At 44.2% G+C, this 12,780-nt stretch overlaps 1 protein-coding gene across 17 annotated transcripts in view; it reads right to left on the bottom strand.

Annotated features, from left to right (window-relative positions):
- Nucleotides 1-12,780, bottom strand: part of RUBCNL (rubicon like autophagy enhancer) — a 161,847-nt gene that overhangs the window by 105,732 nt on the left and 43,335 nt on the right. For 7 of the 17 annotated variants that reach the window (XM_063791849.1, XM_054664791.2, XM_063791845.1 and 4 more), the window contains one exon: nt 5,481-5,683. Coding sequence is in view for 3 of the 17 variants with exons in the window: in XM_054664791.2 (XP_054520766.1) it covers nt 5,481-5,634 (154 nt within the window). In the remaining 14 variants the exon portion in view is untranslated. 17 annotated transcript variants of the gene reach the window in all.

Raw genomic sequence — 12,780 nt, 5'->3', positions numbered from 1 at the left:
ATGCTCATCTCCCTTCAAAAAGATCTAGAACTAAAGGGAGCTGTATTTCATGGGCTACAGGGATCAAAAGAGCACAAGCTACACACCCGGCTGTGAACAAAAATACTGAAAGGATAGGAGAAAGTTAAAAGGAGAAGTAGAGAGTAGATACGGGAAATACTGAATAAATGTGTCAAAAATAGGTAAGGAGAAGAAAGAGGAAGTAAAAGTGAAATTGTCATGATAGAACTATCTAGAAAAGGAAAAGAAAAAAAAAAATCAAGGGCTGGTAAAGACAACAGATGACCACCAGCAATTGAGCACCTACTGTCAGACCCTACCCTGAGGAATCCAGACATCCAAGATTATCTTCTTTTTTGAGACGAAGTTTCGCTCTTGTCACCCAGGCTGGAGTGCAGTGGCACAATCTCAGTTCACTGCAACCTCTGCCTCCCAGGTTCAAGCGATTCTCCTTGCCTTAACCTCCCAAGTAGCTGGGATTACAGGCGCCCACCACCATGCCCGGCTAATTTTTTTTGTATTTTTAGTAGAGATTGGGTTTCGCTATGTTGGCCAGGCTAGTCTCGATCTCCTGACCTAGTGATCCACCCGCCTCAGCCTCCCAAAGTGCTGGGATTACAGGCATGAGCCACCGCGCCTGGCCTATCCATGCTTATCTTTCAACCAGTGCTGCAAGAAGGCTCTAAGGCCAAGATTTACAGATGATAAACAAGGTAAAAAAAGTTAAGTATTGTGGTTATGTTTTAAGTGCCTATTTTTTAGAAATATAGATACAGAAGTATTTAGAAATAACTGATAGAATGTCAGTGGGGACGATAAATAGAAATAATTGGTAGAATTTCTTAAATTTGCTTTAAAATAATGCCAGTGGGCAACATGGATGAAGCACAACTGGCCATGTTGATAACTGCCGAAGCTGGGAGAAGGGAGAAGGTTGTTCATTGTACTATTCTATGTTTAAGTTTGAAATTTTCCATTAAAAAATTCCTGTAGGTTTTCTAAAAACCTTCAATTTGCTACATCTGTCCAGGAGTCCCTAGGTTGCCTATCTGACCTCCTTATCTGCTACCTGGACACCTCTATGCCCCTCTACCCATACTCTCTTGTGGATCTTTATTCAAATGAAGACCTTACCCATCACCTTCAAACTGAGACCTTTCCCATCACCTATGACAAAACCACATCTCTACAGATAACCACTCTCCCCATGTACTGCCCCATAGCCTTCTCTACAGCATTCATCTTCTGACACCTTCCTCCTCATCAATTCATAACTAATGCTTATATGACATTTACTTTGTGCCTGGCACAGTTCCAAATTTTCTACACACACATCATTTCCTTATGCCTTGATTAGGTCAGAATCCTTCAAGGTGCTTCAGATTATTAGCAACCTAGCCCAGCACCCAACAAAAATGAACTCTCTTGGTTTCTACACAGCAACATCCAAAGGGCAGCTGGAGGATGGGGGTAGGGTGAAGACTATTAAAGCTATCTTGATTAAGAAACAGTCAGTATATGAGCCAAACCCACAAGTCCAGGTGGCACTGTTTGGAAAAACAGAAAGCAAGAAAACTATCATCTGTAATTTCACAGTATAATAGACGATACATGGAGTGAATAATGAATTGTTTCTGCTATACTAAGACACATAGCCAGCCTACTTGAGGAGCTATTTTCAAATGACCAAGACCCAGGAGGCCCAGGCTAAACTAATTTAGCCCTAATTCTACAAGCACAGCGGTGAACAGAAGATCTTTAAATCTTGTGGACTCAAATATCTCTTCAGAATATTAATATTCACACAGCATGCAGCAGACTGCCTATACCTTGGCAATGCTAATGACATTGACATGTCTACCTCCCTGAGCCCAGATCACCATAAAACCAAGCCTAAACTAAAAGTGAGCAACCAAAAAACACCCAGATTTTTATATAAGTCATGGGACGAATAAAATGATTTAACAATTGAGCCATATTTTTAAAAATACTTGCAAAATATGCATATAGATAAGTGCTAGTCCCTTCACTTAACAAACTTAAAAGTCCCATGCCAAAAACTTCTAAGAATCATTTCCAAGTAAATACAGAGAGAATAGGAAAGTGCCCTAAATATATTTTTGGAATTCAGTTCTTTTCTGATCAACTCTAGCTTGTCGGAATAAAAGAACGTAAAAAAGTATAAGAAGAATACATTTCTTTATAAGAATAATACAATACCTTTGAATACAATTCTTCTTATACTTACTCTATAATTGTACTTACTCTACAGTTTTCTGCAAACGTACTTACTCTACAATTTTCATCATCTAAAATCAACCAGCAAACAGTACCTGCTTACTGTGGGTGCTTTTCAACGTTACCTGTTAAAAAAAAACGTTGAGGTCTAATTTACATTTACTTCTTTTAATAAATATAAAGCTAAGGATCATTGGAATGAATGCATTTTTAAACAATTTTTCAACATAATTGTTGGAAAAATCACATTAAGTGTGTAGTTTATTCTAACTTCTATTCATTTTCCAGCCTACTGATGACAAAAAGGCTTGAATCTGAAACTTTTCTTTCTACACTCTGAGAAGTATTTTACTTTCACGGAGCATACTTTGGGCTCAGTAGAAACAAAGGATTCATTCAATGGAGAATTATTATCATCATTTTACGGGTCAGAAAAGGAAGTAAAGTGATGACCACATAGCCACTCAGCAGCATGCTCAAGTCCAAACCCTGGAACCTTGTCCATAGCCCCTAGTCTCACCATCCATGTTGCCTCCGTGTGTGGGATAAAAGACAATGCAAAAGTTAAAACACTCGCACACACAGGACCCAATTAAATATAATTGTAATGCCAATCTGAGAAAAATGACTTATTAGCTGTGTGATTTTGAGCAATGCTCTTAACCTCCCCCATGAAGGATGGTGTGAGAACGAACAGAATTGTAGCACGTGTATCAGTCTGGTACACAATGTCCTATGAAGATTAGCTTTATTATCACCATCATTATTATTGCAGAAAGACTTTCAGTTCAGAATAAGACAGCACAGTTAAAGAGACCTAGTTTTATTTTCCAGCTTCTTAACTGAGTCATCTTTCAGCTCCTTTTAATTAAAAAGCAAAAACAATCAGAGATCTAATTGGGTATCAGGAAGATACACAATATGACTAACAGGCACTAATATTACTACACTTATAGTCTCTGGAAGGCTGGACATACTTATCCAAGAACTGCCTAAATTTTTACAATGACACACCATGCTAAATCTTCCATATTAGAAATTCCATATTTCTCTCCATACTAGAAATAATCGTTCCATATTAGAAATAAGAACGTAGATTTGGTAACAAGGGAAACTATTCAAATTTGCCAGTGCTATTATTTGTGTGCCTTCAGATGGGTGGGGAAAAAAATGTGTCAGCAAGCAATGCACCCTTTCTTTAGTTTTTCACTTATTATCCTCTAAAGATCATGAAAAAAAAAAAAAAAAAAAACCAACAAACGTTTACTCTTGGATGTTTAACCTTGGCTCTGACAGAATGTTCCCTGTATCAAAAAACAAGAACTCAGCCAACAATGTTTTTGTTGTTAAACGGTTGCATGAAGACGATGTCCAGTCAAACCTAACCCCTCACCCCGCTCCAAGGCTATGACCCTCAATTTTCATCAAAGTTCCTACCATCTCCTACTTTGTAAAGGCCCTAAAGAAGTTAATGAAGAAGGCAAAGTTCCTGTCCTCTGCTGTCACTCAGTAATGAGCAGTTTCATGTGGCAGTGCAGAAACTGGGGTTTGAGAAACAGACGTGTCCTGACACTCTGGACCGGTAATCATGAAAACCCCAGCACTGCCATAAAGATGCTGTCTTAATTCGGCTCCAAAGTTCTGTCGGCGGCCGGCAGCGTTTCAGCGGGCAGCAATGTGGTGATACCTTCACAGGATACTTTATAGGCTTCAAAACACTTCCCTCCCTCCAGGCCATTAACCTTCTAAACCACACAGTGGGGTATGGCTGGAGTATTCTCCCCCTGAGGCAAGGGAACTGAAGTTCAAGAAGGTTTCTTGACTTGCCAAGATCTCCCCGCTACTTTGGCTTTAAGAAACTGGGTCTAAGAAACTCAAGCTTACGGATTCTCTGTTCTCTGCGCGCTCCCACCACATCTTCAATTCAAAGATCCTTCCAAATTCCATAGAAATAACCCAGTAAGGGCAGCTCTTGAGTATACCTTTTCCTTTGAGTCTTAATTTTCACTCAAGGCGAAATAACCCCTCCTCTGAAAGTTCTCCACGTTTTCCAAGCGGACAGCATCAAGTTCGCAGGGGATCTGTATCAGTCTCAGCAGGTGGACTTCACAAGGGGCGGGTTGGGGGAACGCCCGCCTGACCGTGTCCGGCGTGGCGGGGGATTGGGGGCGAGAAGAGTGGGGGTTGCTATGTAGGGCGCCCGGACCAAATAACACGCCGCGATTTCACACTCCAGCCTAGCTCAGTTATGTAGCCAAATGTTTTTCTGTCACCACATATCCACGACTTTGGCTGTGTTGAGGACGAAAACAGAGAAAAGACACTGATCCCAGAACACTGCGCCTGGGAGGACGCAGGGCGCAGGCTTTGTAGTCTCTGAGAATCGCCCTGCGTAAAATGTCCTGAGGTCCCGCTTCTGCGCCCTTCCCGGCCCAAGCCGAACACAGGGTCAACCTCACTCTACAAAGTCAACGGGATAGAAATCCGCCACCCCGCGAGGAGCCCCTTCCTACTGTCTCCAAGGGGTCCCCGACACTGCCCTGAGCGACCCTAAGATACCTGGGTGTCTCTGCTGGGCACAAACCTCTCTGGCGCCACTTCCACCATCCAACCTCTCCCGCGGCCCTCCCTTCCCTTTCTCCAACCACCCTCTCCACCCCGCGCCGCTCCCCTCTCGCCCCCGGCCCCGCCCGCCTCACCCAGCCAAACCCGAGCGGTGGAACGCTGCGCCGGGTAAACGCCGCGCGTCGGGTCCTCCCTCGCGCGGCTCCGGGCAGCGTTCCGTAGCCACCGCGCTCCCGGTAACAGCGGAAAGGGGAGGGAGGAGAGCTACCGAGGAGGGGACAGCGACGCCCCGACGCCGCCACGCCCCCCGCTTCCCACACGGGGGCCACCGTAGCTCTCTAGAAGCTCCTCAGGGAAGCAAAGCGCCGTTCCCGCTGCAGGCACCGAGACGTCGCCCAGATGGAAGAAACTCTGGAGATGCGCGCTCCTACACCGGTGCCGCGGCGCCCGGGCCCAGCACCACGCACCTATGCGCGCCTCTGCCGGTCCTCCTAGAAATCCCGCCCTGCCTACCCGCGGCGCCAGACGCAACGACGCTTTCAGGGGTCAAAGACCTAGCAGAAATGACTTCCCAACCCCAGATGCCCCCAGCAGCAGTATTTAGCAGTCATACAATTGCCTGAAATGAAGAATGAGTAATCTGGATGAGTCGGCCCTGAAATCGACCTGCAACTTACCCGGAACGTGAGCTGTCTCTCTCTGACCTCTGCTGGCTGCTTCACCTGGAGTCTGAGTCCGACTCATGTAGCACTTCACTGTCCGCGTTAGTTCAGCCTTCACTGTCAGCAACTCGTCACCTTGTCCTCTTGCAGCGAAGGTTTGGAATCCCATCACGGGTGTGCAGTGGTTAGTCCTGAGATCATGGTGGTGCTAGGAGAACCTGCCAACCAATACAGAAAGTTGTCACGAATAGAAACCTAAGCTCTGGCCGGGTGCGGTGGTTCAAGCCTGTCATCCCAGCACCTACTTTGGGAGGCCAAGGCGGATGGATCACTTGAGGTTAGGAGTTCGAGACCAGCCTGGCCAACATGGTGAAAGCCTGTCTCTACTAAAAATATAAAAATTAGCCGAGCGTGGTGGCGGGCGCCTGTTATGCCGGCTACTAGGGAGGCTGAAGCAGGAGCAACCCGGGAGGCGGAGGTTGCAGTAAGCCGAGATCGCGCCATTGCAGTCCAGCCTGGGCGACAGAGCAAGACTCTGTCAAAAAAAAAAAAAAAAAACCAGAAAGCAGACGAAGGGAAGGAGGGAGGGAGGAAGGCAGGCAGGCAGGAAGGAACCCAAGGGAGGGAGGGAGGGAAGAAGGGAGGAAGGAAGGAACCTGAGCCAAGGAAGGAAGGAAAGCAAAGAAAGGAAGGAAGGAAGGGCGAAGGAAGGAAGGAACCGAAGCCAAGGAAGGAAGGAAGGAACCTAAGCCCAGGAAGGAAGGAAAGAAGGAAGGAAGGAAGGTAGAAGGAAGGAAGGAACCAAAGCCAAGGAAGGAAGGAAGGAAAGAAAAGTAGAAAGGAAGGAAGGAAGGAACCTAAGTCCCAGAAGGGAGGGAGGGATGGAGGAAGGAAGGAAGCTAAGCTCTCTCTCGCGGTGCCCTGACTTCTCCCGGGGAAGGACCTCTGAGCTGCCTGCACTGGTAATGACACGTAGGTGAACCGGTCCTGGCTTTCTTAGAAGATTCCCTGCTGCATAAAACCAAATCCCGTTGCACTTTCCTGGGTTCCTTGGCTTTGTCCTTTGTCATTTCCAGGATGGAGCAGAGGCACTGGTAATTTGGCTTTTACTTGCCTGGTACCTCTGGCATGGAGTGGCTGAACGGTGGCACCATGTACTAGTTGCTGCCATCTTTGGATAAAATATTGAATCAATATGACAAAAGTCAGATGAATACTAGTTGCCAATTACCCTGCTTCCCTTGGGGGCAGCCTGTTTGGAGCATAGACCAGCTTTGACCTGCAAGAACTCTGGATATTTGGAATATTTAAAATTCCAAATACAGTATCCCAGGAATTCAGGTCAGCTGAAGGCCGATTGGGAAGGGCTTACCTGAAATGAATCAGAAAGAAAAAGGTGTGGGTGTCTGCTAACATTTTTTGAGTATCGGCTATGTGCCAGGTACTTTTTCTTATTATTTTAAGCAAGTCTGTGAACATCCCTGAGAATAACAAATCATTTGTTCCCATTTCGCAAGGGGGAATCTATGACTTAGAGAGGTTCAAATAACTTGCCCAAGGTCACAGAGCTAGTAGGTAGCACAGTTAGGCTTTGAAGGCAGGTGTATCTGACACCAAACCCTATGTCCAATTTCCACCATACTACCAGCAAGATGGAAGAATAATGAAATAAAGGGACCAGGCAAGAGCCAGTTTCAGGAATACTTAAAGGGAAAGAGGAGTCAGGAGGAACTTAGAGAAAGAATCTTGAAACAAGAGGAAACGTCATGCCAGGTAAATCAGTGAGTCAAAAACCAGAAACAGCTGTACTAGTTGGCAGACTGGACATAGTCCAAGGCAAGAAAATCGTTTTTGTAGGGAGATTAGGATATTTTGGACCAAGATTGTGGGCTTTAGTCATCCCCTCTGAAGCCACTCTGAAATCACCTTTCTCAAAACTGCCATAAGGCAGGCCTAGGCACTATCACGTGGACATCCTACTAACTATGAGTATAGACCTTCGACATCTCGTCACAGACACAGGAGGTTCACATTCTGAAAGAGCATCTCTAGGACTAAGGAGAAACATTCAAGGACAGGTTTTTCAAGTTAGGAATGCTCACTGGAAATCTGCTCTGTCCCCTCTGGGATCTGGAAGTAGAATTTCCCAAGCACTAAATGCTGAGGGGTGGACTTTCCAAGAATTTCCTGATTGGTTAATTCTGAGAATGTCACTGATCATTACAGACGGATCACCATGCAGGAAAAGGAGAGGCTGGTTTGGGTTTTTTCATGGGGAAGGTGAACTTCCAGATCACAGTGCCCTCCAAGACACAGGGCTTGAAAGTCATGAGTGTCAGGGACAACTCACCGTGTCAGCTAGCCCAGCCGGGCTCATGCCCAGCACCCATTGATCACACACAAAGCTCCATTGTGGCCAGGATAGCCTCATAAAAGACCAAAAGCCTAGCAGCTGCCTGCCAAAACCCAGCCAGGCTTCACAAGAAGTGATTTGTGCTGTGAGCAGAGCTTTGACCCCGGTTTTGAACTCAGCTGACAGTCAGCAAAGGGGAAACCAGTCTCTGTACAAAACAGGAAGGAAATGAGATGAAATGAACTGCATTATAAGCTACCAGAGGGTGCCTAATGGCATCCTCACCACATAGAAGTCCCAGGAAGAAAGACTGATGATTTCGCATGGGAGAGAAGCCCAGACAAGCACCAGGGAAGGAAAGAACCGAGGAAAGCTGCATTTGGCTTGGCTGTTTCTCTTCCTCCTTGCCTGACTTAAACAGCCACTGTCTGCAAAAGGACACATCTGTATGAATCCACTTACATGAGGAACCTAGAATAGACAAATTCATAGAGACAGAAAGTAGAACAGAAGTTGGCAGGGCCTGGCAGGATGGGGAATCCAGAGTTATTGCTTGATGGACACAGATTTTCTGTCTGGCTGATGAAAAAGTTCTGGAGAGAGATTGTAGTGATAGTTGCACAATGCTGTAAATGTACTTAATGCCACTGAATTGTACACTGAAAAATGGTTATGATAATACATTTTGTTATATTTTACCACAAATATATATGTGTATGGTGTATGTATATATGTATATATTATTTATATATTTTACATATACATATATATGTAAAAAATATAAATGTATTATCATGATGTAATACTTCTTTGGAGTAAAAGCCCAGGTGAAAGCAATCAGCTGACAGGGCCCCTACATCTGGAAATTCTTCACTTGAATTTTTGTTCATTTCTCTTTTTAATTTTTATTTATTTATTTTTGAGATGGAGTCTCACTCTGTCACCCAGGCTGGAGTGCAGTGGCATGATCTCGGCTCAGTGCAACCTCTACCTCCCATGTTCAAGCAAATCTTGTGCCTCGGCCTCCCAACTAGCTAGGATTACAGGCATGCACCACCACACCCAGCTAATTTTTGTATTTGTAGTAGAGATGGGGTTTCACCATGTTGGCCAGGCTGGTCTCGAACTCCTGACCACAGGTGATCTGCCTGCCTTGGTCTCCCAAAGTGCTGGGATTACAGGTGTGAGCCACCACACCCAGCCTTTTTGCTTTTAATTTTTTTTTTTTTTGAGACAGGGTCTTGCTCTGTTGCCCAGCCTGAGTGCAGTGGCATGATCATGACTCACTGCAGCCTCGACCTCCCAGGCTCAGGTGATCCTCCCACCTCAGCCTCCCTAATAATTGGGACTACAGGCAAACAGCACCACACCCAGCTAAATTTTTTAAGTTATTTGTAGAGATGAGGGTTTCCCTATGTTTCTCAGGCTGGTCTCGAACTCCTGGGCTCAAACAATCCTCCCGCCTTGGCCTCCCAGAGTGCTGGGATTACAGGCATGAACCACTACGCCTGGCTCTATGAATGTTAATAAATCTTTGCCAGGCATGGTGGCTCACACCTGTAATCCAAGCACTTTGGGAGGTGGAGGTGGGTGGATCTCTTGAGGTCAGGAGTTCCAGACCAGCCTGGCCAACATGGTGAAACTCCACCTCTACTAAAATACAAAAATTAGCTGGGCATGGTGGCAGATGCCTGTAATCGCAGCTACTTGGTAGGCTGAGGCAGGAGAATCACTTGAACCCGGGAGGCAGAGGTTGCAGTGAGCCAGGATAGTGCCACTACACTCCAGCCTGAGCAACAGAGCAAGACTCTGTCTCAAAATAATCAAATAAATAAATAAATCTTAATTTATTTTTCTTTCCATTTAGGGGTGCCCAGGGCCCAGCTTTTGGGTTGTTGCAGCTCCTTATTCAGAAGGAAGAGTAGTTCTGCCATTTTACTCTCTGCTCCAGCTGGTATTGAGTAGCTGGGGGTTTGTGGTGGCATAGTCAGAGATGTGGCCCTAAAAGGGACTCTTAACCTTTGAGGACTAAACTCATTTTTTTTTCTTGCCCAAATTCCTATCTAAGCGGTCTGGGGAGTCATGCCCTACAAATCATAAATTCTCATCAGATGGGTTTTATTTAACCCTGTATGTCATGACTTACTTTCCAATCTGACTCTGGCATAACATCACGAGACAAGGAAGAAAATCAAAATATTTTACCCCAAAACGTGTTTCTTTGCCGTATTTTGAAATGACCCTGCAAAGCTGTTCTTTGTGGGGGAAAATTTACATCTGTAAAAGATCTCTATTAAAATAGCTAGATCTTTTTCTTCCAGACCCTCCCAATCTAAAGAGATTAACTAGGATCTGAATAGGAAACATTTGTCATCTATTGTCTCTAAGGGCAGACACTATAAGACTTCAAAACAACTTTGGTCACCACAATTTTTATCTTAACCTGAACATTCCCTTCTTATGAATCCCAGGTTTTTAGACAAACTCAACCAATTGTCAACCAGAAAATGTTTAAATTCCCCTATAACCTGGAAGCCCCACCACCGCCGGCTTTGAATTGTCCCGCCTTTCCGGACCAAACCAACTATTTCTTCAGTGTATTTGATGGATGTCTCATGCCTCTCTAAAATGTATAAAACCAAGCTGGGCCCTGACCACCTGGGACACATGTTCTCAGGACCTCCTGAGGGCTGTGTCACTGGTCATGGTCACTCATATTTGGCTCAGAATAAATCTCTTCAAATATTTTATAGAGTTTGACTCTTTTCGTCGACACCTTTGATATTAAATCTATGCACTATTTACAAAGAGAGAGGGAGAAGGAAAGGGAGGGAATGAGAGAGAGAGAGAGAGAGAGAAATTGAAGAAATTAAAAGGATTTTAGACCCAACTGACTATTTGCTTCCAGCAGCCAAGATGACCAGTTAGGACCATCCCATAGCTTCAGGCTGACCATTATCCCCAGGGTAAGCCTGTTCCTGAAAATGACTGGATGAGGGGATGTGCTCTTGGTCTGACAGATAACAAGAAGTAACCTTTGACTTTTAGTCCTTCCTCCTGTGTCTTCAGTACACAGTTGCCACTTTTCCTCTTTGAAGATGCTCTTAGCTGGACTAGTAGAACTAGAAGCTGCACCTGTCTTGTGGTCTACTTTTATGACTAACAATGTGGTATAGATAAAATCCGTGGTTCCACATGAGTGCAATGGCAATCTACCGTTAGAACTAAAAACATTAAGTTGTTTGTATTCTGTCTTGCCCACTGGGTTGTGGAGCCAGGAAAACCTTACTCATTCTTGAATTTCTTCCCCATCCCCCATCCAGAACCTAGCCACGTACTTTATATATTTTAGGTGTTTCGTAAATGTTTTTAACTGCTCTCATGGCTTGTGTGGTATGATTTGAATGCCATCCTGCAAAACAGAAAGACGTTAAACTAAGATTATCCCATGCTTGGAAACAGTTAATATGTCCAAAGTTCAAAGTCTTCGTCTAACATTTATAGTGTTGTCTGAAATTTCAACCTAATTTTCAGTCTCTTCTTTCAAGCCTGCCTCAAATACCCTAAAATCCACAATAGCCACCAATTGTTCTGGGAATATTCTCCATTTTCCTACCCTCGTACCCCAAGTCATTGACCACATCTTATATTCTTCACATGTACTTCCTAGTGTTGACCCTATACTTCAGTGTTTTGTGCCTGACATTTCCTTTGTCTTGGGGGTAGCCTTGTAGCCCAGTTTAGATAATCCCCAAGTCATTTCCACATGGACTGTTTGATAAGGAAAGGCTAAAAGACTTAGATAAAATCTTAGGTGGCTAGTATGAATTTTATTCTATAACTCTGGTATCAAAAAAAAAGTGACATTACCTTATTTTTCCAAAATTTCTTCTAACTCAAATGAAATTGACCTAGTATTTCCTACTTGAGTAAATGACAAGCAATGGAGTCTGCCACATGTTGGAGAGCCTTACTCTTACCCCCCTAGAGCTTCTTGAGAGCCCAGGTACTTATGGAACATCTGGGGAAAGATTTCTGGCCTTTGTTCCATCATTATCACTGCAGAAGTTCCCATTTTCAAAGCCTGTGTTAATTAGGAAGTTCTATTACTCTATGCCCAGTGTAGGTACAGGGATCCTTTGCCAAGCCCCTAGAGGTTTAATGGCTCAGCATCCAAATGCTACCCTTTCAGAGAGTCTCTTCCTCATTCAAACACCTTCTTCAAACTTCCCAGCAAAACAAACAAACAAAAAATCCCTCTCCCTTATCTCCTACCTGAAGAAGCTACCTCCCAGTCAGGCAACTCCTGCCTCTCTGCATACCATATCTTAGAGACAAAAAAACTAAAGACAAAAATCTTTAACTCTGCCCCTTGGGACTCCCAGCCCTGCTGGCCATCTTTCAGGAGGGGAGAGAAAAGAGGTCTCATTGATTCAGATTTTTCCACAAAGCAGTAAGAACAAAACAAATCAATTTCTTAATTATCAGCAGCCGCAAAATACAAATGAATTCCTCAATAAATTATCCTACCACAGTGGTTCATAAATTCTAATGCACTGGTACAATGAATACCAACGGATACTGGTCTGTGACCTGAACAGAGGTTGCATCTCTATAAAGTTTATAGATCCAGCTTCTCTTGCATCAATTAACTTCACCAGCCATTAAAGTCATTCAGCTTAATGTGATGCTCTGATTTTATGCTCACCAAGCCATCTACTTAAAAGTGGACTTTCTATGTCAATTTGCTTATAGAAAGAGAAGGCATTTATGAGTGAGAACATGTGGTGTTTGGTTTTCTGTTCTTGTGTTAGTTTGCAGAGAATGATGGTTTCCAGCTTCATCCATGTCCCTGCAAAGGACATTAACTCATTCTTTTGTATGGCTGCATAGTATTCCATGGTATATATGTGCCACATTTTCTTTATCCAGGCTATCATTGATGGGCATTTGGGTTGGTTC

Source organism: Pan troglodytes, chromosome 14 (assembly GCF_028858775.2).
Source record: "Pan troglodytes isolate AG18354 chromosome 14, NHGRI_mPanTro3-v2.0_pri, whole genome shotgun sequence".
Classification (NCBI taxonomy): Eukaryota; Metazoa; Chordata; class Mammalia; order Primates; family Hominidae; genus Pan; species Pan troglodytes.
The sequence above is the reverse complement of the archived record's forward strand: the minus strand, read 5'-3'. Positions and strand labels throughout refer to the sequence as shown.